The sequence below is a fragment of the Mesoplodon bidens genome (genome assembly GCF_964165515.1).
Source record: "Mesoplodon bidens genome assembly, chromosome: 11".
Classification (NCBI taxonomy): domain Eukaryota; kingdom Metazoa; phylum Chordata; class Mammalia; order Artiodactyla; family Ziphiidae; genus Mesoplodon; species Mesoplodon bidens.
In genome coordinates, this window is record NC_138167.1 from 19,825,450 (window position 1) to 19,851,019 (window position 25,570).

At 34.7% G+C, this 25,570-nt stretch overlaps 1 protein-coding gene across 1 annotated transcript in view; it reads right to left on the reverse strand.

Annotated features, from left to right (window-relative positions):
• Positions 1-25,570, reverse strand: part of DNAI7 (dynein axonemal intermediate chain 7) — a 75,002-nt gene that overhangs the window by 46,876 nt on the left and 2,556 nt on the right. Inside the window, exons 2-6 of the mRNA XM_081248304.1 lie at positions 11,996-12,080; positions 9,576-9,667; positions 6,995-7,096; positions 5,816-5,953; positions 832-978 (exon numbers count right to left, since the gene is read on the reverse strand). Coding sequence (XP_081104430.1) covers positions 832-978; positions 5,816-5,953; positions 6,995-7,096; positions 9,576-9,667; positions 11,996-12,080 — 564 coding nt within the window. The remainder of the gene's footprint in view (positions 1-831; positions 979-5,815; positions 5,954-6,994; positions 7,097-9,575; positions 9,668-11,995; positions 12,081-25,570) is intronic.

Sequence of the window (25,570 nt, forward strand, 5' to 3'; positions counted from 1 at the left end):
TAAACTTCTTTTCTTCTATATATCTTTTTTTCTCTTAGAATAAAAATCTTGATTACTAATAATTATAATACATTTCCTTACTGGCTTTTTCTTACAATATAGATAAAAATAGCTGCAAAATTATAATATGAATATTACTGCCAAGAATAAACTTAACAATAAGCCTTCTTTACAGTTCTTTTCATAATTAGAACATATTCTACCCAAGCCTATAAAGGTGATTGTGTTCTAGACCAAAAGAAACCAAGAGAGAAAATAGCCAAAAGCAAGGTGTGACCTTACATTGTTTTCTGATTTAAAAAACAAAACAAAACAAAAACAGCTATAGAAGATATTCATGGAATATTAGGGAAAATTTAAATATGGACTGGATATTGGAATACATTATGGAATTATTATTAATTTTCTTAGGTATAACAATGGCTCTATGATTACTTGAATATTATCACTAGTGCTAAGCTATTTGGGAAAAATAGAGTGACTACCAGTAATTGTAATCTTGTGTCAACTGATTTATCTAGAGTGTATAGCTAACATACAAGGTTTTGTGAATTTATTTTCATAATGGTCCCGGTAAACTTTAGCAAGTATAAGAAAAAAAAAAATCTAGACTTCAGCTACACTGATAATGTTTCATTTCTTTAAAAATAAAATATTCACAGTTGTTAAATCTGGATAAATACATGTGCCTTAAATTGTTCTACTGACTTTTCCATAACCTTTTACATCTTCAAAAAAATAAAGGACACTGGACTTTAAAAATTATACAATATAAAATCTTAACTCTTACAAAAGTCAATAATAACATATAAAGCAAAATATCACACTTACTCTGAGAAGTATTTCTGTGGCTATGTTAAACTTAAGATGAAGGAGCTTTTGCAGTTCTAGAATTGATTCTTGGTACTGTATTACATTTTTCTCTTGCAAATCATATGATGGAGTTTCCAATAAAATTAACTTCAATTTCTCAATCAACTATAAGTAAAAATATAAAGCAAAAATTTACGATGAAAGTAATCTGACACACAAAGAAAAAGTGAAATGGGGGACGTTTTATCACTTTTGAATTGAGGAACATGTCACCAGTAAAACATACAAAAATACTTTCCTGTATTTATTCTATTATTTAAGATCCTGGAAAAATAAAATATTTCCTCCCAAAACTCCACTATAAGAATTCTATACTATGTGTAACAGAGCTGTCATTAGCGAGCTGATAGAGGAGGCACAGCTTGTCACTACTTAAGACTGTGGAAGGATAGAAACAATAACAATGTGATGATGAGGAGGAGAGTGAGGAGAAAGAGGAAGAGGAGGAGGAGGAGAATTACTAACATTTACTGAATGCTTACTATTTGCCAGGAACTGTTCTAAATGCTTTATATGTTTTAATCCATTTCATCCTCATCATAATTCTATAAGGTAGTTACTGTTTATTGTGCCTATATTATAGATGAGAAAACTGAGGCAAACTGGTTCCACCAGTAAGGAGCTTGGAAGACGCCACTCAATCCTAACAAGTGAAAAGCTGAACAGACTGAAAAACCAACCACTATTCTTTGATCCATAAAAGAGGGGAGGACACAGAGCAAATCCCTGTTCCCAAGATTGGAGAGACCTACAGGTGAATACAGGGAGTCGGTTTATCAGAGCAGAGTGTCAGGAGCAGAAACCACTGCAGGAAGCAGAAACCACTGCAGGAACCAGTGCCAGGTCTGTAAACCCGAACTGTAAACGACGAATTGCTGGGAACTCAGGGTGGACAACTCTGAGAGTTAAAAACTCCCGGGGTGGGGGGCTTCACTGGTGGTGCAGTGGTTAAGAATCCGCCTGCCAATGCACAGGACACGGGTTCGAGCCCTGGTCCGGGAAGATCCCACATACCACAGAGCAACTAAGCCCGTGCGCCACAACTACTGAGTCCACGTGCCACAACTACTGAAGCCCGCATGCCACAACTGCTGAAGGCCGTGTGCCTAGAGCTCTGCAACAAGAAAAGCCACCGCAATGAGAAGCCCGCGCACCACAACGAAGAGTAGCCCCCGCTCAGTGCAACTAGAGAAAGCCCATGCACAGCAACAAAGACCCAACACAGCCAAAAATAAATAAAAATAAAAATAAATTAAATAAAAAAAAACCTCCCGGAGGATGAAGTCATGGGAGGGTGAGAGCCCATAGTGTTGTGAGACTTACCTGCAGGAGCTCAACCAGGTCCCCACAATAAATATGGGGGAAGAAATTCCCTCCCACTTCTGGCAGGAGGAGGGGGAAAGGAAGCATTTTGAAATACCACAGAGCACTCTGTTCTTAACAAGGCTTGATCTCAGGGGAAATTAATTAACTAGAGCCTAACCTGCTGGAATTTTATCAGAGCCTAACTCACCTGGGGGAAAGGAAATACCCAACTCCAGCTGGCTCTAGCCATTTCCTCTCACCTAAGAGGGGATACGAAAAATTAAAAACGCTTGTGAAGTTCACCATCCAGAGGCATAGGCTTATTTAAAGACTGAGACCTAATGACAAGACTACAGAACTCTTCCCCTCCCCCAACCTACCTCACCACCACATTACTAAAGGCTTATTTACAGCAGTTCTTTTTACCCAGTACATCATGTCTGGCTATCAAGAAAAAATGACAAGGCATACCAAAGGGTAAAAAGCACAATTTGAAGAGACAGAGCAAACATCAGAACCAGACACGGCAGGATATTATAATGATCAAACCAGGAATTTAAAACACCTGTTTTTAATATGCTAAGTGCTCTAATGGATAAAGTATTCAGCATGCAAGAATAGATGGGCGATGTAAAGCAGAGAGATGGAAATCCTAAGAAAGAACCAAAAAGAAATGCTAGAGATCGTAAACACTGCAACAGAAATGAAGAATGCCTTTGAAAGACTTACTCCTTAACTGGACACAGCTGAGGAAGGAATCTCTGAGCAAGAGGATTTATCAGTAGAATCCTCAAAAGACCAAAAAGCAAAGAGAACAAGGACTTAAAAAAACAGAACAGAATATCCAAAGACCTTGGGACAACTACAAAAAAAAGGAAGCACACACATAATGGAAATACCAGAAGGAAAAGAAAGAGAAAGGAACAGAAAAAGTATTTGAAATAATAATGACTGAGAATTTCCCCCAAACTAATGTCAGACACCAAACCACAGATCCAGGAAGCTCAGAGAACACCAAGCAAGATAAATGCCAAAAAAAAAAAAAAAAAACAACCTATTTAAGCATACCATTTTCAAAATACAGAAAATCAAAGATAAACTCCTGACAGCAGCCAAAGGGAAAAAAACACCTTACCTTTAGAAGAACAAAGTTAAGAATTATATCCAACTTCTCAGAAATCACACAAGCAGGAAGAAAGTGGAGAGATATTTAGAGTGTTGGGAGAAGTTAAGGTACAGCATGATCAAGGAACAACTAATAAATAACAACATTTAATTTTGAACAGTGACATAGATAACATACAGAAAATTTCTAAATTAAGAGAGATAGCTGGGTAGTATGGGCTCAAGCCAGAAAGCTGGGCTTCCATCCTTGCCACCTCTTACCAGTGGTGTGATTTGGGGCAAGTTATTTAACATCTCTGTGCCTCGCCTTCTTTGTTTGTAAAATGGGGATAACGGTGCATACCTCACAGGGTTATTGGGGGAATTCAGCAACAACATGAATAAACTGAACCAGGCTGAGAAAGCCTGGCATAGTAAATATTATATAAGAGTTTGTCAAATAAATAAATTTGATAATTTGGAACTTGGTGTTTACCATGCAATCACTGCTATCCAATTATTTCTGTTCGTCTTGTGGCTTCCTGCTTTAGTTTCCTATTATTATTGATTACTCTGCTCATCTATCTCCTGTTTTGCTTCACTTATCCTTTTCTCATCTTCCCTACTATTCATTACTTCTGCTTCTGTATCCCACATTCATAACAGGAAGGTGTCACATCCAGCTCATCACTGGTGAACTTTAGTACTACTTCCTGCTGCCTTCCTGCTAATCAAAGAGTAGCAGATTCCTGGACCAGCATCATGCTATGGCAGCCTCCCTGGGAGAGGGAATATGCAATGGCAAGAATACTGTATGATGAATCCATTATCATCCAAACACTTCATGGGAGGCTCTTTGGAGTCTTTGGAAAGTCAGAGTAATGCCCATCTAAGGTCTCATAGGGGACCGTAAGCAAGTCACAACCCGTTTCTTCACATGTAAAATGAATCTCATAAGCTTGTTTTCCAGATTAAATTAGGCGAGCATGTTATGACCTTAACAGTCTGGAGTTATTCCATTTTATAGCAACATGGAGAAGAAGTAAACCACAGTGACAAGAAGCACAACATGGCAGAAATGGAAACAAAAAGCACTAGAGGATAAAAGGACCAAGAGGAGTGAATTCCTTCTAGTTTCTAATATTATGTATGTGTGTCTAAGTGTGGATTCCTTTCTTTGTATCCTAACTTGGGATTCGTTGGGTTTCTGAGGATTCTGGAAAATCGTCAGCCACTATCTCTTTGAATATTGTCTCTCCCTCATTCTTTTTTTTTTTTTTTTTTTCCTCTGTACACGGGCCTCTCACTGCTGTGGCCTCTCCCGTTGCGGAGCACAGGCTCCGGACGCGCAGGTTCAGCAGCATGGCTCACGGGCCCTGCCGCTCTGCAGCATGTGGGATCTTCCCGGACCGGGGTACGAACCCGTGTCCCCTGCATCGGCAGGCGGACTCTCAACCACTGCGCCACCAGGGAAGCCCTCTCCCTCATTCTTCTATGTCTCTCTGTCTCCTTCTGGACTCCTTGTCAATATACATTTAGTCCTTTTTGCTTCATCATACATGTCTGTAAACTACTCTTTGATATTTTTCATCTCTTTATCTCTTTGTGCTGTATTCTGATAAATTCTTCAATCTAACTCCTGACTCACTCACTAATAAGAATTCTCAGTACAGACATTTTTGTTTTCCCTTCATTAAGCTAAACGTGAGCCAATCAAGCTCTTACCATCTCCCTTTGCAAAGCAGGTTTCCCCCTACTTATCCACATTCCCTTTTTGAGGCTCCCAGCCATAAAAGCATCTCTGATCCAACTTGCTACCTTCCTTGTACCCTAGGCTTTGCCTCCTGATTTCCCTTTAAACCAGTGCTAAGCCACCAAGGGTTAACAAACAGACATTCTCTGGGAGGCCACTGACCTTGAGACTTGCCCACTTTTCTGAATTGTTTTATGGCCTCCAAGATTCTCCTTGGCCTTCTTTTGAGCTAGGCAATGGATTTAAATGTCGTTAAATTTTTCTTCCTAGCATTTTTAAGTGCATTTGTAATGTGGTAGCTCCTCAGGTTAGCCTATCCATTCTATTTGCAGAAACAGAACGTAGGATATTCTTATTCATCTTTATACTTCCAGTGCTTAACAGAGGTGCCTGGCTCATAGTTAACATTAAAAAAAAACATGTGTAGTGAATCACTGAATAGTGCACAATTCTGGCTGAGGATAAAATCATACATTTTTGCACTCGAGTTATCTACATAAATGGATGCAACTTGATATTTTCTTGAATTAGATATACATACAGTTACTATTTCAAATTTATGTTAGGCTGATCTTACCTAAGGTGGCAAGAGGTTTTTAGGAGTGGCAAAAATAAAAAAGAAAACAAAAATATGAGCAAATATGTTTCTCCACAGCCAAGGAAGTAGTAGTGTTATTAACTGAAAAATACTTTATTTAATTTATTTCTATTTTTAGAGTCAATATCAGACAATTGTAATTTACATAATTTAAAATTACAGAATAATACTTAAATACTTACATTTAGCACTAGTTTACTCTTCGCAGTCACTGCCTCAAAAGTCTCATTGGTTTCCTCTTTCCACAAGCTAATAAAAGTATTAATTTCTTGGGATATTGAAGGATCAGGACTCCCATCACATTGAATGTAGTGTTTCCACTGTGGAATAAAAATGTTTGAAGGTTCACACTGATGAAAAGTCAACCAAAGATTAAATTACTTCTTTTTTGAAGCTTATAACCTTGTTTTCCATATTAGGCAAAAAACATATTATGACTTTAGTTACTTGAGATATCTCTAAAATAACCAAATTCCTCTTCATCAAAATAATTTAAAAGCCTCAATATTTCAAATAAATAGAAATTCTATTTATTGTCATATTTTTATTTTTAAAAAGTATTTATGAGTTGATTTTGTTTTGCTTTCCTCTCTAATCACACAGCTCCTGTATGTACAAAAGCCAACACTCGAGCTAATTTCTACTTCTCAAATGACTACTAATTGTTAACTGCCACTGTCATTTTTTTTTTTTTTTCCCCTTTGCGGTACACGGGTCTCTCACTGTTGTGGCCTCTCCCGTTGCGGAGCACAGGCTCACGGGCCCAGCCGCTCTGCAGCACGTGGGATGCTCCCGGACTAGGGCACGAACCCGTGTCCCCTGCATCAGCAGGCGGACTCTTAACCACTGTGCCACCAGGGAAGCCCCCGCCACTGTCATTTTAGTATTAGTCCTTCCATTCATTTTGTAGTCTATGCAAATTCTACATTTGTAATCATATTGTACTTACAATTTTTTTGCTTTAAATTATACTATAATCTTTTGCCATATTATTACAGTTTTTCCTTTTTATCCCGATAATCATCTACATTGTTTCCAAAGTTACGCTGTTTTGAGCAACACTAGATTGCCTTAGGCTCAAACTTTTTATAATTTAATTTAGGATAATTTCCTCAGTATAGATTCCCCCAAATTAAATCAGAGTAAAAGGATATAAAAATTTCAAGGATCTTATTACTGACAAATAGATTTCTACAGAGCTATATGAATTTACTTTGCTACAAGCAATGTAAGAGAGATTTGTCAGATTCGAGATTTTTTTACAGACAAATTTAAAGTTTCTTGTTATTTAAACAGATATTGGATTATAACTCCCTCTTGTGGTACAAAAGTATTAGCTTAATAAATAAAATCGGTCTTACCTGAGAAAGCAATCTACTGTCTCGTTTCAATTTCTCTGCTTCAGGAAAACATGCCTCCAATAAATAAAGTTCTTCAAGCTCTTCATTTATTCTTTCTAGATACTGTTTCATGGGGATAGATACATTGACACCTTCTTTAATTTCAGCTTTGTGTTTCATAAGTAGAACCTAAAATTTACTTGACAAGTATTTAATTTCAAGATGAATACTACAATCAGTTTAAATGTAACTGATATTTCCAAAAGTTTTCATCTGAAACAGTGGTGTGCGAAGTGTGATCTGCAGACTCCTGGTGGGTCCCCCAAACTTTTTCAGGATCTGTGAGGTCAAATCTATTTTAATAATAACACTAAGACTTTATTTGCTTTTTTTGCAGTGTACACATTTGCAAGATGGTGTAAAACTGCTGGCGCCTTAGCGCAAATCAAGGCATAAGCTATACTAGTGGTCATATTCTTCCGGGGAGAGGGGTGATAGCAGTCAGTTTCACATAAGAATGACCTGATGAAGAAGTGAAATTTATTAATTTCATTAGATGTCAAACCTTAACTATATGTCTTTTTAATATTCCGTGTGATAAAATGGGAAGTATGCATAGAGCACTTCTGCTACATAACAAAGAACAATGCTATCTTCAGAAATAAACATTTATGCAACTATTTGAGTATTCTGGCAGACATTCTGTCAAAAATGAATGAATTGAGCATGTCACTTTCAGGAAACAACTCAAAGTATTTGTTGCCAGTGATAAAATTCAAGCTTTCAAATAAAAATTTGAATTTTAGAAAACCTATATCCACCACTAGGGAGCCTGACAGTTTCCCAATCCTTAAAAACTTTTCTGATTTGACTGGAGATGATACTAATGTATGTGATTTTTTTTTTTTTTGGAAAATGGATGATAAAAATGTGTCAACATTTGGAAGCAAATAATTCAGTGAACCAATTTTTTCCAAGCAATCAATGCATGATGTTGCAAAATCATGCATGGATACAAGATCTACTCAAAGTGTAAGAACAGATTTAGTATAATAGAGTACGTTACGTATAGTTCGTTGATTTGGTTTCAGATTCCACATTAAGGTGCTACCACCTATCTAGTTTCAGTATAGTATCAAAGAAGAATATCCACAATTATCTGAAAGGCTGTTACAACATTCCTCCTTTTTCCAACTACCTATCTGTGTGAGGTCAGATTTTCTTCACATACTTCAGTCAAAGCAACACATTGTAACAGATGGAATGATGAAGTAGGTATGAGATCCAGTTGTCTTCTGTTAAGTCAGAGATTAAAGAGATTTAAAAAATATAAACAATGCCACTTATTTCCCTAATTAAAAAAATATATATATAAGTGTGGTGATGGATGTTTTTTTTTTTTTTTTTTTTTTTTTTAGTGGTACGTGGGCCTCTCACTGTTGTGGCCTCTCCTGTTGCAGAGCACAGGCTCCGGACACGCAGGCTCAGCAGCCATGGCTCACGGGCCCAGCCGCTCCGCGGCATGTGGGATCTTCCCGGACCAGGGCACGAACCCGTGTCCCCTGCATCAGCAGGCGGACTCTCAACCACTGCGCCACCAGGGAAGCCCGTGGTGATGGATGTTAACTAGACTTATTGTGGGATCATTTCCCAATATATACAACTACTGAATCATTAGTTTGTATACCTAAAACCAATATAATTTTAAATGTCAATTATACTTCAATAAATATATATATATACTGTAATTGTTTTTTTTTTTTTTTTTTTTTTTTTTTTTTTTTTTCTTTTTGCGGTATGCGGGCCTCTCACTGTTGTGGCCTCTCCCGTTGCGGAGCACAGGCTCCGGACGCGCAGGCTCAGCGGCCATGGCTCACGGGCCCAGCCGCTCCGCGGCATATGGGATCCTCCCAGACCGGGGCACGAACCCGTATCCCCTGCATCGGCAGGCGGACTCTCAACCACTGCGCCACCAGGGAGGCCCTGTAATTGTTTTTTAAATATGTTAATGTATTTATTTTTTATTCATGTTTATGTTTAACAATGTTTAATCTCTATTAATATAATAGATGTTTTTAAGTTTCTGTTTTAATTTCTAATATAGTAAATATTGATAAACATAAACAAAAACTCCTTGGGGATCTTCACTTTTTAATAGTAATGAGGTTTTGTCCTGAGATTAAAATATCACAGAACTACTGAGCCAATAATGAAAAATTCTGGTGAAAAAGAGAAGTGAAATTTTAAAAGGTGAGGTAGAATTTGAACATTTTTTGGTCCCTATTTAATTATCTATACGACAGATTGAGAATAATAACTTAATGGTTACAAGCATGGGCTCTGAAGCAAGACTACTTCTGTCTAAGTCCTGGCTCTGAAATTTATTAGCTGCTTAATCTCTCTATTCACCAATTTCCTGATCTGTGAAGTGTGGGTAATAATTTACCCACCATAACTTTATGGTAGGATAAAATGAATTAAACCAGTTCATATAGGCCTAAATATTACTGGTAGCTATGGGGGAGAATGATGTTAAATGGCCAAACAGATCTGATGGCCACATAGTTTGTCTTCAGTAATAATAGCATTAATGTTTATTTACTTTTGCTTCAAGTTTTTGCAATTTTTCTTTCTCAGTTCGTTGTATTTCAAGTCTTTCCATTTCTTCTTTTTCATATTTCACACGGGCTTCCTCTAAAGAACAACAACAAAAGAAATTTTTAGTCTGTTTTTAAGCACTTAAAATTATTTCAAATATTTAAGATGTAGTATTGGTGGAATATTTGATAGAAGTCGCAACCTTTACTGTGTGGTAGAAATAAAACTGCTAGATTTCTTTCAAAAAAGTAACATGACTCTCTGACTTCCCTAGTGGCGCAGTGGTTAAGAATCCACCTGCCAATACAGGGGACACAGGTTCAAGCCCTGGTCCAGGAAGATTCCACATGCCCCGGAGCAACTAAGCCCATGCGCCACAACTACTGAGCCTGTGCTCTAGAGCCCGCAAGGCACAACTACTGAGCCTGCGTGCCACAACTACTGAGCCCGCGTGCCACAACTACTGAAGCCTGTGTGCCTAGAGCCTGTGCTCCGCAACAAGAGAAGCCACTGCAATGAAAAGCCTGCACACTGCCACGAAGAGTAGCCCCGACTCTCCGCAACTAGAGAAAGACTGCGCACAGCAACGAAGACCTAACTCAGCCAAAAAAAAAAAAAAAAAGTAACATGACTCAAAATTTCTGGCCCACAATGATATTTCTCTTCTCCAAAAAATTTATAGCAATCCAATAATGATTTTAAGCAATGAAAAATGACAAATCTATCATGGGTAATTAAGAGGTAAAATCTTCAGAAGATTTCCATAATCTTGTGACATCTACATTATCAGAAGTAACTATCTTAATCTTCCCTTGCTTTCACTATTAAAAAACAAAATATGAAATATATGTTGAAGAATATGAGTTTAACCCAATATAATAAAACATTCCCCAAGATGTAGATCCTGATACTGTATTATTATCATGAGTCACCTAAAAAAGATTTATATGATTATACATTAAAAAATCAACATGGAAACTAAGAACAGACATTTAAAACCTGAATCTGAATCAACAGAAGTTCTTCATGCTAAAAGCTACAACCACCTGAAATATTCAGATTTTTTTTTAACATCCTTATTGGAGTATAATTGCTTTACAGTGTTGTTAGTTTCTGCTGTATAACAAAGTGAATCAGCTATATGCATATGTAGATCCCCATATCCCCTCCCTCTTGTGTCTCTCTCCCACCCTCCCTATCCCACGCCTCTAGGTCATGACAAAGCACTGAACTGATCGCTCTGCTATGCAGCTGCTTCCCACTAGCTATCTATTTTACATTTGGTAGTGTATATATGTCAATATTACTCTCTCACTTCGTCCCAGCCTACCCTGCCCCCTCCCCGTGTCCTCAAGTCCATTCTCTACGCCTGTGTCTTTATTCCTGTCCTGTCCCTTGGTTCATCAGAACCTTTTTTTTTTTTTTTTTTAGATTCCATACATATGTGTTAGCATATGGTATTTGTTTTCTCTTTCTGACTTACTTCACTCTGTATGACAGACTCTAGGTCCATCCACCTCACTACAAATAGCTCAATTTCATTTCTTTTTATGGCTGAGTAATATTCCATTGTATATATGTGCCACATCTTTATCCATTCATCTGTTGATAAACACTTAGGTTGCTTCCATGTCCTGGCTACTGTAAATACTGCTGCAATGAACATTGGGGTACATGACTCTTTTTGAATTATGGTTTTCTCAGGGTATATGTCCAGTAGTGGGATTGCTGGGTCATATGGTAGTTCTATTTTTATAAACTATTCAGATTTTTAAAGTCACTTTTTATTATTTTAAATGACCAAATTTTCATTAATTTTTACTTGACATTCTTTAACAAATGAAAGTCCTCTTTAAACTTGACAAATAAATATTATTAAACTATAAGAACTTAGGCTGCTGTGTATTTCTTGCTAGTGTATATTCCCCATATTTAATTTGAGTTTCAGAATTCTTATTGCACAATCAGTACCAATGCCCTTAATTTAATCAATAAGTATAAACATCTTATACTTAATTAAGATAGGGTTGCCATATTTAGCAAATAAAAATATAGGATGCGCAGATGAATCTGAATTTCAGATAAACAATGGACTCTTTTTTTTGGTTCAAGTATATCCTAAACACTGCATGAGGCAAATTATCCCAAATTATCCACTGTTTATCTGAAATTCAAATTTAACTGGGCATCCTGTATTTTAACTGGCAACTCTCCTTCAAGATATATCTGAAAATGATTGGCATGTACTAACAGAAATTTCTGGGTACCCTTTAAATAGTAAGTAGCTATTATAAAACAGATTAAGTTCAAAAAATTAAAAATTTTGAAAACTGTTTTTAAAAAGTATTGACTGGATGACAGAAATACAAACCTATTGTTAGTATTACCTGCATATGACAATAGTTATCACTGTGTGTTTTATACCTTCCTCCTTTTGTCGTTTCTCCTCCTCCTCTTGTAGCTGCTTCAACCGGTCGGCTTTGGTGATTCTCTTTTTCTTTCTGCCAGACTTAATAAAGGCCACAATTTTTAAAAAGGTTATTCACATGTACTCAAATTACTTAAAAACACATATCCCTCAACTAGCAATTATGAAAAACACTTTTACTTTCATGAATCCAGTCTTCTACTCATTCAAATAAGACTGCCTATTAAGTGCAAAGCCTTGACTCAGTGCCTTGAGGACAAAGTATGGAAACAAGTAGGAAAATTAACATACAAATTATTCAAAGGCAAGAGTGACAGTGACAAGTATATACAATTTAATTCTCTCATTTTCAGTTTTCACATCTTTAAAGTGGTGCTAAATAAAACCTCATTTCATTTTTGTAAGGATTAAAATAAAACATATGTAAAAATATCTTTAACACTGCTACATGTCTATAAAAATTAAAGATATTTTTATGACTAACAGATATAGAGTTATTTTGCAAGTCTGGAGTAAGGCCAAATTGTTTTCAACAGCTGGGATCAAGTAAAATTTTTATGGAGTATCTAGTATTTAAGTTTGTGCCCGAAAGATTTTAACATTCAGATATGAGAGGAAGATACTCCAAGAAGGGGGAAAGGCAGGCATAAGATACTGAGTTGGGAGAGCACTGGATAGGCCCTAGGAAAACCCCAAGAAGAGGTAATGATGGACATGAGAATGGAAAAGAAGGTTGGAGCCTATGCTGTAGAGATTGGACATTATGCTAAAAGAATTGGAAACCCCCTATAAGTTTTCCAGGTCTGTGGCTGTTATCTGGAAGACAAACCTGGTGTTAGGGGAAAAAATGATTGTAAAGATGATACATTTTGGCTACTATTAACAATAATTAATAAAGGCATGACAGTGGAAATGCAGATGGGGGATGGACCCAATAAACATTTTATAAGCTAACTTGTTTGATAATGATTAAAACTGGAATCATGGAGAGGAAGGAGTCAGAGAAGAACCAAAAAAGAAGAATAGTAGTCCAGAAGATGCAAACTTGAAAGAGAAACTGTTTAGAGAAATTTAATTAGTATGAAGTGCTGGTGGAGCATCCAGGCAATGCTTGCAGGCTTTGAAACTGAAGAACTGAGATGTAGCAAAGAGATCAGGGCTACAGAATACAGATTTGAGAACTATCTTTGTGATGACCGCCTCCCTTCCATTTTCCCTAAGGGAGGGTATGGAAAGAGAAGTGCACCATCTAAATTTAGGAATCAACTGAGTGGTTAATCCTAGGGATACACAGACGCTTGGATGACCACCTGCTCTTTTTGGCTCACCTACTGCAGGATGCTCCATTGGAGTCTCGAATCCATTAGCCCTATCACTTTTTCACCATTCATCAACCCCCGCATACTGTCGCTTCTTCCTTACCCTGGTTAGATTTCACAGTTCATCACATAATCACGAACTTATATATCTCTGCCTCCCCTATTTTCCGCTCCCTCTGAGAAGCTCAGCCAGCAAATTCCTAGTTCTAGTTAAACCCAACTCTCCACTTATTCTGAGCTAGCAATAGGAGCAGCTGGACCTTGCCAGAGAAAAATACATGAGCTCAAATTTGTGAGCGCACATTTTAACCAGGCTCTAAGCACCATACAGCATTCCTACTGCTATTTCATTCTCTTCACTCTTCCAAAATCCTCTCCTCTTTCCTACTTTCAGCTGTTGACTTTACCTCTTACATCACTAGAAACTTTTAAGAATAAGCTCCTTTACACACCAGATCTTTGAATCTACCTCTTTGTCTCCCTTCCTGTTACACTGGATGAACTGGATGTACCTTCTGCTATTTAAGTCTGAATCCACCACTTTTACACTAGATCCTATCCCTTATTGCCTATATAAGACTTGGGTCCTGTAATTAACACCTCTTGTTATTCATAGATCTCTCCCTCCCTGGATTTCACATCCCTCTTGCTCTTTTGCTCCAATGCTGTTACCCTTTATATTAGACTGCCTAAAAGGAGTTGCCCACTGCTTTCACGCCCCCATTTTCTGCATGCCCCATTCTAATCAGGCTTTCATCTTTATTGTTCCATTGAAACCTCTCTTGTCATGGAACCTTAAGATGGCCATGTTTCCAATGACAATGGCCAATTTTCAGCCCTCATTTTACTCATCTGTTATCATCATTTGACGAAATTTTCTTCTTCCATCTTGAAATATTTTCTTCATTAGGCCTTCAGGTTGGTACTATCTGATTTTGCTTCTTCCCTCCTTCTTAGACTTCTTTTCTGGTTTCTCCTCCTCAGATGTAGTCGATTAGTAACTTTAAAAATTATTTGTTCATATAGTCCTTAAAAGGATTTTGAAAAGCTATGTACCCCCTTCACACATTTTTAAGTTGACATTGAAAACTTTTTACCACAAGTTTAAATAACTTCAAATGTTGTACTTTCTAGTATATCATATATAAAAGAAAACTTTTACATCACTCCTTTAAATATATCCATCACTATTTAAAATATATCCAGTGGATCTATTGATACATACTATAGTGATTTGACGGCCAATATCAAATAAAAAAATATGAACAAGCTTTTCTTTAATAACAATTTTAATCCTTTTCTCTTTGAATTCATATTTCCATTCCACTTCCCCCCCAGAATCTTATCCTAGTGTAATACACTTGAACAATTTTTGTTGATCTTCCTATCATATTTATGTTATAAAAATATGTATGAAATTTTTAATTTCCTTGACTCTAAGTTTCTAAGCAGTACAAATTTTGCTCTGGATTGAGTTAATTTTATAATTATTTTCGGTACACAATTGAACAAAGCAACATTTTATATTACAAATTTTGATAGGTAAATATTAAAACATAAAAAGTAAAACTTTACTAGATATGCGCCTTTTGATGAGATTGTTGGGTTTTTTCGTTTTCCTGGTCAGTTCATGATCCAAGGATAAATGTTAGCTATTGCTGAATGAAACAAGGATTCAGACAGATTCTATTTTAATTTTTATAGCTATAAGAAATGAGAAGTTTGGTTTATATTACAAAGCCGATGGGAATAGGTTTGTTACAGCTGTATCGTGCAGTTCTTTGAATTCTTTCCACAACATATGCCAAAAATTATGTTGACTTACCAAAAAAATTACTCCTAGAGATAATCACTGATATTTGTAATGTCCTTCTTGTTTTTCTTTAAAGTTTTATTACATATGTATATATTCCTAAACAATAGTTTTCTTACCTTTGAATTTTTTCATAAATCCAATTATACTTTATGTATACAATTGTAATTTACTTATTTACTTACTGTCATAAAATATACATAGCATAAATTTACCATTTTAACCGTTTCTTAGTGTGCAGGTCAGTGGCATTAAGTACATTCACATTGTTGTACAACCATAACCTCCACCCATCTCCAGAACTTTTTCATCATCCCAAACCGAAACTCTGTATCCATTACACATTAAGTCCACTTCTGCCCTCAACCCAGCCCCTATCAATCACCATTCTACTTTTTGTCTTTATGAGTTTGACTACTCTAGATATTTCCTATATGTAGGGTAATACAATATTTGTCCTTTTGTGTGATTTACTTCTTTAGATACAAATTATGGTTTGTAAGATTCACCCAAGGGAGGATATAGCAGTAGCTGTATATTTTCACTGCTGAATGGTAACTCATTAATTTATTTATCCATTCTTCTACTGATTGACATTGGATGGTTTCTAGTTTACTATCATGAATAATGCTGCTATAAACCTTTGAGTGTATGTATCCTGGTGTCCATACAAGAATTTCTCTACAATGTATACCTAGAAGTAAAACTGGTGGGTATGTGCATTTTCAATGTTGTTGAAGCTGAGTTTTCTAAAGTAATTATTATTTCTAAAGTAATTATTCCATTTACACTCTCATAATCATTATCCTAGTCGATATTTGTTAATTTCAGTATTTTCCTTCTCTGGCAGTTTTTTGTTTATTTAAAATATAGATACTTCTATCAGGCTAAAGAGGTGCCCTTTAGCTATTAAATGGTAGGGCATAGTAACTGAATTCTTAACTCCATCTAATTGTATTTGTTTAATTTCTTACATTAAACCAATTCTGCCTCCCTGGAATAAGCTGAATTGGGTCATGATTTATTATTATTCTATATACTTCCAAGTGAGCTTGCTAACATTTTGTTTAGACATTTTGTATTTACGTTCATGAATGGGCTTCAATTTTCCTTTCTCATGCTATTCTCAGGCTACCCAGGTAACTCAAAATTAATTAGGAATGTTTCCTCTTTTTTCATGCTCTAGAAGGATTTGTATAAAAGTGAAATAATTTATCTTTGAATGAAGAACTAGCTAACAAAGACTTATAGACCTAGAATTTTCTTTCTGGGAAAAATTTTAACCACTGTTATAATTTCTTAAATGATTATAGGACTATTGAGATTTTCTACTTCTTCATGAAACAGTGTGAGAAAGGTTTTTTTTTTCTATTTGTCTAATTCATCTAAATTTTCTAATTTATTGGCATATAAAGCTGTTCAAATTATGTCATGTATTGTTAAAGTCATGTCTCTCTTTTCATTCCTAATACAGGCATACCTTGGAGATACTGTGGGTTTGATTCCAGACCACCACAGTAAAGTGGTGGAATATTGCAAGTCATAAATTTTTTGGTTTCCCAGTGCATATAAAAGTTATGTTTACACTATACTGTAGTCTATTAAGTGTGCAATAGCACTGTCTAAAAAAATATACACACCTTAATTTAAAAATACTTTATTGCTAAAAAATGCTAAATATCATCTGAGCCTTTAGCAAGTCATAAGGTTTGAAATATTGCAAGAATTACCAAAATGTGACACAGAGACATGAAGTGAGCAAATGCTATTGGCAAAATGGCACAGATAGACTTGCTCAACACAAACCTTCAATTTGTAAACAATGCCATATCTGTGAAGTGCAATAAAGCAAAGCACGATAAAATAAGGAATGCCTGTATTGATTATTTATGCCATTTCTTCTTTTTGATAAAATTTACCAGAAAATTGTCAATTTTATCAGTATTTTCAGAGAAATAAATTGTGGCCTATTTGTTCATTCAACTATTTTAAGAAATACTGAGAGTCTAATATATGATAGGTATTTGAGATATATCAGTAAACAGAAATCCTTGTCTTAATGAACTTATATTCAAATGGGAAGAGAAAGACAAAAACAATAAACAAAAATTTTAAAAATAATGTTTAAAATTGAGGACTAGTTGACTTAGAGTATTAAGCTTCAGGTATACAACATAGTGATTCACAATTTTTAATGATTATACTCCATTTAGTTATTATAAAATATTGGTTATATTCCCTGTGCTGTACAATATATCTCTGTGGTACAATAAACAAAATTGTAAAGTAATTTATAAAATATTTTAGAAGATGAAAAGTGCTATGGGAGAAATCAAAGGGACTCCAGACTGCAGGGGTCATTGGGGAAGGGATGAATTACAATTTTAAATACAGTGTTTAGGGTGGGCCTCATGGAGAAGGTAACATTTGAGTGAAGACTTGAAAGATATGAGGTTATAAATCCTATTATATGTTTTCTATTTTATTAATTTTTATATTTGTCTTTATTATTTCCTTCCTCCTCCTTACTTTGAGTTTCTTTTTCTTACTTCTTGAAAATGATGCTTAGTTTCATTAATTTTTCATCTTCTAAAGTATTTAGAGCTACATATTTCCCTCTAAGTACTTCTTTAGACACATTCACGAATTTTGAAGTATTTTTCTTATTACTGAGTTAAAATTATCTTTTACTTCCATTATATTACTTCTTGACCCACTTGAGAATTTTTTTTAAATTCCCAGCATATCGTATCTTCCTGTTTATAATTTATTTCTTTGATTTTTAAGCTTAATTTCATTGAGGTTATAATACATGCTCTGAATTGTTTCAATTCTTTGAACTTTGAGAATAGTTTTATGTCACAGTACATTGTCAGTTTTGGAAAAAAATATATATATATGCTTAAAATTCTCTAGTTGTTGAGTGCAATGTTCTAAATATGTCTAATTCTTATTCTAACAAATCTAATGATTTGTTCATGTTGTTCCAATCTTTACGTCCTTACTGTTTTATTTTTTTTAATACTTGTTCTATCAGTTACTGAAAGAAGAAATCTTCCACTATGATTGTGAACTTGTCTGTTTCTCCTGACAGTTCTCTGAATCTGTGCAATGTATATTTCAAGGCATTATAATTAGGTATATACAAATTTAAAATTATATTTTCTTGGTTAATCAAAATTTTATCATTACAAAATGACCCTCTTTATTTCTAGAAGTGCTTTTTGTCTTAAAGTCTACCATGTCTAATATTAATATAGTTATACCAACTTTCATCTTTCTATTATTTGCATAGCATGCCTTTTTCCATCATCTTACTTTAACTCTTCTGTATTTTTATTCTTTACATGGTGTTTGTAAAAAGATTGTTAGATTTTATTTTTTATCCAATCTGACAATCTTTCTCTTTCAATTTTGCATTTGTCTTGCCTTCTTTTCATATTTCTTGGTATCTTCAATTGATTATTTTTTTGTTAGTGCACTACTTTCCCTCTACTGGTTTGGAAGTTATATACTCTATATATATCATTTTAGTGGCTATCCTAGAAAGTCAACCTATGTACCTAATATATAAATACATTTATCATACTACCAAACAGTACAGGGACTTTAGAACATCTTAACTCAATTAATCCTTGCCCTACCTAAATTATACATTATTGCTGTCATATATCTTTTATAAACAGTTTTACTGAGATAAAACTTACATACCATATAGTTCACCCATTTACAGTGTAGAATTCAATGGCTTTTAGTGTATTCAGAGTTGTGCAACCACCACCATAATCAATTTCAGAACATTTCCATCACCCCCCAAAAGAAATCCCCTACCCATTAGCAGCGCCCCCTTCCATTTCCTCACAACCCCCCAGCTCTGTGAAACCACTAATCTACTTTAGCTACAGATTTGCCTATTCTGGACATTTCATATAACTGGAATCATACAATGTGTGATCTTTTGTGATTCGCTTTATTCATTCAGAACAATGTTTTCAAGGTTCTTCCATGCTATAGCATGTATCAATACTTCCATTTTATGGCTGAAAAATATTTCATTGTATGGATATACCACATCTTGTTTATCTACTTATCAAATGATGAATACTATGTGTTGTTGTCATCTATCTATTTTTTAAACCCACATGTTATTATTTGGGTTACTGTTTTATACCTTATGCATATAATCTGTTTTGCAGCAGGTAAAAAACACAGTTTTAACCTGGGAAAATATTTTTCTTTCACCTTTATTTTTGAAAACTATTGGAGCTGATACAGAATTCTAAGTTGGCAGTTATTTACTCTCAGCACATTGAAGACATTACTCCACTGTTTTTGGCTCCCATTATTGCTGTTAAAACCACAAGTTCAAGTTTTGCCCTGTACTGCAAATGCCCTCATGAAAAAGAGTTTTAGTGCATCCATTACTTCTTTGGTTCCTTCCTTAATTTAGGTTTTCTCCTGATAATTTCTTACTATCTTATCAGCTCTTAAGTGCCTTTAAGATGGAAGTTTTGATCTATACATATATATTTTAGTCAGCATTATTTATTGTTTTCAGCAGAAAGTTTGATCCAAAAAATCTTAAACCCAATATTACTGGAAATGGGAAAATCAAAATAATATTTTGAAAAAATTATTTTATTTTACCACTTGCTTTGATTTTAAACTGATCAAAATTTTCAAGCTACAGATTTTGCTCATTCGAAGTATTAAAAAAAAAGTCAATTTACCTAATTAGCAAAGCCCAGCCTTCAAAGTTAAACTAACTGGCCATATCATACTTGCTTTCTATCACAGACAGTTTGACTTCATGTTTCTCTACAAATAAATGTGTTAATATGTATCCTCATGCTAAGCTATCTCTTTTTTTATTATAAGCCAGGTATAAGTTGATTCCATTTCCTCACACATTGTTTTAAAAGATGTAATTATTTAATGTCCTGAACTTAACATCATTTATATTTTAGGGTAAACACTGAATGTTCCATGGAAACCAGGACTCAAATTTTAGGCAACCAAAGCTTCTTTGTGAATACGGTATTCCTAAATTAAGATAGGATATAAGTATAGATATGAGTTATAGGGCCCCCTTTTTGCCCATTCTTTACAGTTCCATGCCTGGAGGTACTTGGGCACCAGTCTCAATCTATTCAAATAAAATCAATTCAAAGTATTCCAAGTTCATCTATGCATTAATCAGTCTGTAAGGCATTTTTCCCTACAATCTAATCAATGTCTTCTGCTATTTCATGCATTCTACGAAGTACAGTAGTTTCTGAAGAAAACATAGTGATGTAAATGCAGCGATGGGTGTTTTAACAGGGTACCAGGTGTTATAACCTTTTCTATAGTCTTGTACAATTTCCTAGTTTTTGCAATGAATAATACTAATTTAAATTATATGACGTTTCAAAGGCAACTTTAAGGTCTATGTAAAAATATTAAGCTCATTTACATTTTTACTGATACCCTTAATCTTTCATTAAAAAATTGATGTTATTATTTTTGGAGTCTGAATGTTTTATCAATAAATTACACTGTGAGAGCATTTTTTTTGCATCATCATTTGACAATAATCTTACAAGCAATGTCACTAAATAAAGATTATTACCAGTCCCACCACTCCACACTACAAAATATAGGACATTCAGAATATCTCAATATTTCAAATGCCACATTTCACCACTTACTTGTAAGACAGACAAAAACAAGAAGTCATTAGTGCCTTGATTAAAGAAAGTCTTGCCAACATGAGTGTTTTGAAAGGTCCTTTAGTTTCATAGCCCAGGTTCTAGGGCAATTAAGTACAGTAAGATTTAGAATGGATGAGGGATAGACCTTTGTTATGTAAAGCAGAAGCGTACTTGCAAAAGGGGAAGATGCAATAGCAAAAGTGCGGGGCTTCAAGACAGTAGATTTTTTCCAGGAAAGAGTATGTTTTACTTTTAGAAGTAGGTTCACCTTGGTGTAAAGCCTTCTGACCTACACTGATGCAACAGTTTCCTAACTGGTCCTCCTACTTCTACTCTTGCTTCCCTACAGCGAATTCTCCACTGACCATTTAAAGATATAAATCAGATCCTGTCACTCCTCTGCTTACAACTCTCCCACACTCAGAATAAAACCCAGACGTTTCACCGGGGCCCAGTTGGCTAAGAACTGGCTCCTACTTATCTCCCCCAACCCTTCTGCCCACCCCTCAACCCTCACCATCCCTCCACCTCACATTTTATCTTTCACTTCAACTTTGCTCACTCTATTCTAACCACCAAGGTCATTCCCAACTATGGGTCTTTGCAATAACTTTCTTCTGCATAGAATGCTCATTTCATCCAGGTCTCTTCTCAAACTTTAGCTCTTTAATCACCATTATAACATTATACCCTACCCCACATTTCCCACTGAGCCCTTTCTTGGTTCTCTGCACATTCAAAGCAATCTGAAATTATATTTTTTCTTCACCTCCCCTCCCCAGAAAGAATGTAAGCTTCATGAAATGAAATCACTCTCTTGAAGAGATATCTGCACCCTCATGGGCATTGCAACATTATTCACAATAGCCAACACATGAAAACAACCTAAGTGGTGTCTATCCACAGATGAATGAATAAAGAATGAATGAAGAAAATGTGATATATATATATATAATATAATATTATTGGACAAATTGGACTAATATATATTATTATATTATAATATATTATAATATTATATATTGAATATATTACATATTAATACAATATTATATATTATAAATATTATATTGTATATATATATAATGGAATATTATTTAGTCACAAAAAAAGAAGAGGATCTTATTTGCAACAACACAGATGAACCTGGAGGGCATTATGCTAAGTTAAATAAGTCAGAGAACGACAAATACTGCATGATCTCACTTATACGTGGAGTCTAAAAAAGCCAAACTCATAGAAACAGAGAGTAAATTGGTAATTGCCAGGGGCTGGGAATGGGGGAAATGGAGAGGTGTTGGTCAAAGGGTACAAACTTCCAGTTATTAAAATAAATAAGTTCTGAGGATCTAATGTACAGTATGGTGACTACAGTTAACAATAGTGTATTGTATACTTGAAAGTGGCTAAGACAGTTGATCTTAAATGTCCTCAACACACACGGGTACACACACAAAATGGTAATTATGTGAGGTGACCAACCTTATTTTGGTAATCATTTCATAAAACGTACATACGGCAAATCATCACATTGTATACTTTGAAACTTATAATACAATGTTATACGTCAATTATATCTTAATAAAGCTGGGAAAAAAGAATGTAAGTTTCATGAGGACAGGGACTCTGTCTTGCTGCTGTACTCTTATTGTCTAGAATACTGCTACATCAATGAAACAACTCTTTTCCCATATGTTTGCAAGGCCTTATATACAAGGATCTTCATTTCTACCTTGTTTGTAGTAGTGAAAAATAGGGACAATATAAAAATCATAGATATACTTTCAATGGAATGTGATACAGCTGTGAAAAGAAGTGATATAATCTCAATGTGCTGAATCAAAAAAAGGTCCCCAAGACATATTTACTCCATAGAATCTATGATGCCATCACATGTAAGAGGCACATTTAAATTATTGATATTATACCAAAAAAGGAACTGCCCAAGATGTGAATGTAAAAGGAAATGCCTGTATATAGCTGAATAATAGGTAAACACAAATGAACCTACAATACAGAAAGATACAACAAGGAAACTTGCACAGCTCAATCCTGAAAAATGAATAGAACAAAGAAAAAAAAAATCCCTGAAGATTTAAACCACAAGTCAGTTAATGTGGATTTGCAGTCTGACTCATACTATTAGTGTGATCCAAAAACTCTCAGGAAGAGAATTTAAAGTAGTATTAGGTTGGTAGTAAGCCCAAGTGACCGACAGAAGCAAACATCTCCGGAGGAAATAGATGTCAATTCAGGACTACAATGATTGTAAGTTGTTATCAACCATAAAACATATCTCAATTTCAGTCATGTTAAAATGTGAAAAGGTGAGTATACTAGAATTAATAAAATGCATCATCATCAAGTGAAAACTAGAAGGTGCAGAATGCTCCCATTATGTGGGGAGAAAACGGGTGTGTGTGTGTGTGTGTGTGCACTTTTTAATGATTAGAAAATGAATGAAAAGATTTGCAGTGGTTCTTTTAGTCTTGGCTAGGAGGAACTTTTACATTTTTATGCTACTTTAATTTTGTACCATATGTGTGTTTATTACTTTTTTCCCTTAAAATAAAACTTTAAGAAATCAGAAATAAAATATATCTTTCCATGCTTTTTTAACCATACTGTAATTATTCCCTTTACAGGCTCACCTCATCCCCAAACCATAATCCTTAAGAATGGAAATAATTAAAAAGTGAGTAATTTTTTCCTTATGTTTGGTTTCAAATTTCACAGGATGAATCTCACCATTCTTTAAGGGAAACAACAATATGAAGAAAATAATCCAAATGTATTTATTTAGCACCCATACATCCATGGTTAAGTACCAAAGTCATTAGAACAATGAGTTTTCAGATTTAAAACAATGCCCCTAAGATTTCACAATCTAAAGCTGAAAATGAATGCCCACACAAACTAATAAACTATTGTAGACAAACATATATATGATTGTAGTCCTCCAGAATACTTCCCCCATAAGAATGTGCCCAGAGCCTTCATAAATTTTGTTCAGTTATTTTTATCCACAGTCCCTAAAACAGTATCAGGTTGGTAGTGGGTTCAAGTGACTGAGAAAAGCAAACATAGATGGCACTCAATAGCATTTTTGAAGAAATGCTGAATTGTATAAATATTGAATGCACATTTATATAAGCATTTCTTCTTAAATAATCAAGGGCCCAAGTGTTTTAAAGTAGTGGTAGGGTAAATGGGGTTTCACATATTCATCCAACAAATACTGATTGAATTTCTACTATGTGCCAGACTAAATGCTATGGACACAAAAATTAATACGACATGCTCTTGACCTTGAACAGCACATAATGATAATTTATTACAATAAATGATAGGCATTATAATTGCAGTATGGACAAATTCATGTGCTATGAGAACACAGAGAGTATAATTGATTCCATAAGAGAAAATGGTGGGGAAATTAACAGAGTAGTGACTTTTCAGATATGCCTTAATGCTGGCATTCCAAACCTAAATCCCTATTGGGACCAGGTAGGTAAATAATGTAAGGGATTTGGTCATAGTCTGGACGACAGCAAACTGAAGAATTTATGCATTTCTCAAAGGGGTAGCTGCTACTTAGTCTAGCCAACTGTTCCCGTATAGGACTGTAGGTCCAATGTTATCAGGTTTCCAATTTTTCAAGAATAGGTGGAAATCACATTTTTGCATGAAACTACTTTGGCAACTGATTTAAAAAAACCTTTTAGATCAAATGAACTACGTCTATGTTTGCCAATCAAGAGATAATAATCTCTGCTTTCAGGTATAAATCTACTAAGAAGAGAGAAAAAGTTATTTGAGACACCCCTTAATGAACTCAAATTTTTACAAAGCACAGAAAAATTCAGTACGTGTTACCATGAAACCCACTTAAAGACATATTATCCTAGGGTTCACTTTTAAGTCACAGAAGGTTTTAGAACTAAATTTTTATGTGTTTATTTGAAATGAAGAAAAGTGTTCCTAATCCAAAATTTTCTAGAGCGCAAGTAATAAAAAAACCTCAAATCTAGACACAAGTAAAAATTAAAAGGTATTTTTCAAACTCTTTGTGAAATTAGAACTATCTTTTTATGTCAAATTTGAAATACGTCCTGTTATTGTAAAGGATTATTCCATGATTTAAATAGCATTAATGTCTAAAAACTAAGCTTAGTAAACTCTATAAACTATAATAAAACTACTGGAAAACGTTTAAAAATTGTTTGTACAATGTCAGTGCTTTAAAACTATTTTGAGAAATAATTTCCACCTACCTTTTTTGCTTTGGGGCCCTAAAAGTTGGAAAAACAAAAGAATTGATAAATTTAAAAAATAATTCAGACGTTTAAACAAAACTATCCTGATTACCTAGCATATTAAAATTAGGAGAAGCTGGGTAAAGAGTATAAGGGAACTCTCTGTACCCTCTATGCAACTTTTCTGGAAATCTAAAATCATCTCAAAATAAAAAAGTTTTTTTAGAAAAGAATTCAGACAAAACTACAAGCAAGTCTAGGAAAGACTAAGATAGTTCACCCACTGAAGCATCTTTTGTAAGTAGAGTTTACACTCTTTCTTACGACGATCAATGATCCATGTTTAACGAAATGCCCGATCACGAAACCAAGCACCAGTCAAGAAGGCACTAGTTTAAAGGGTTCTAAAGAAGAAATCACTGACATTAGTATTGGTACTAATGTCAAGCTTGAAAGTGTGGGAATGATTTCATTTTATAAAGAAATCATC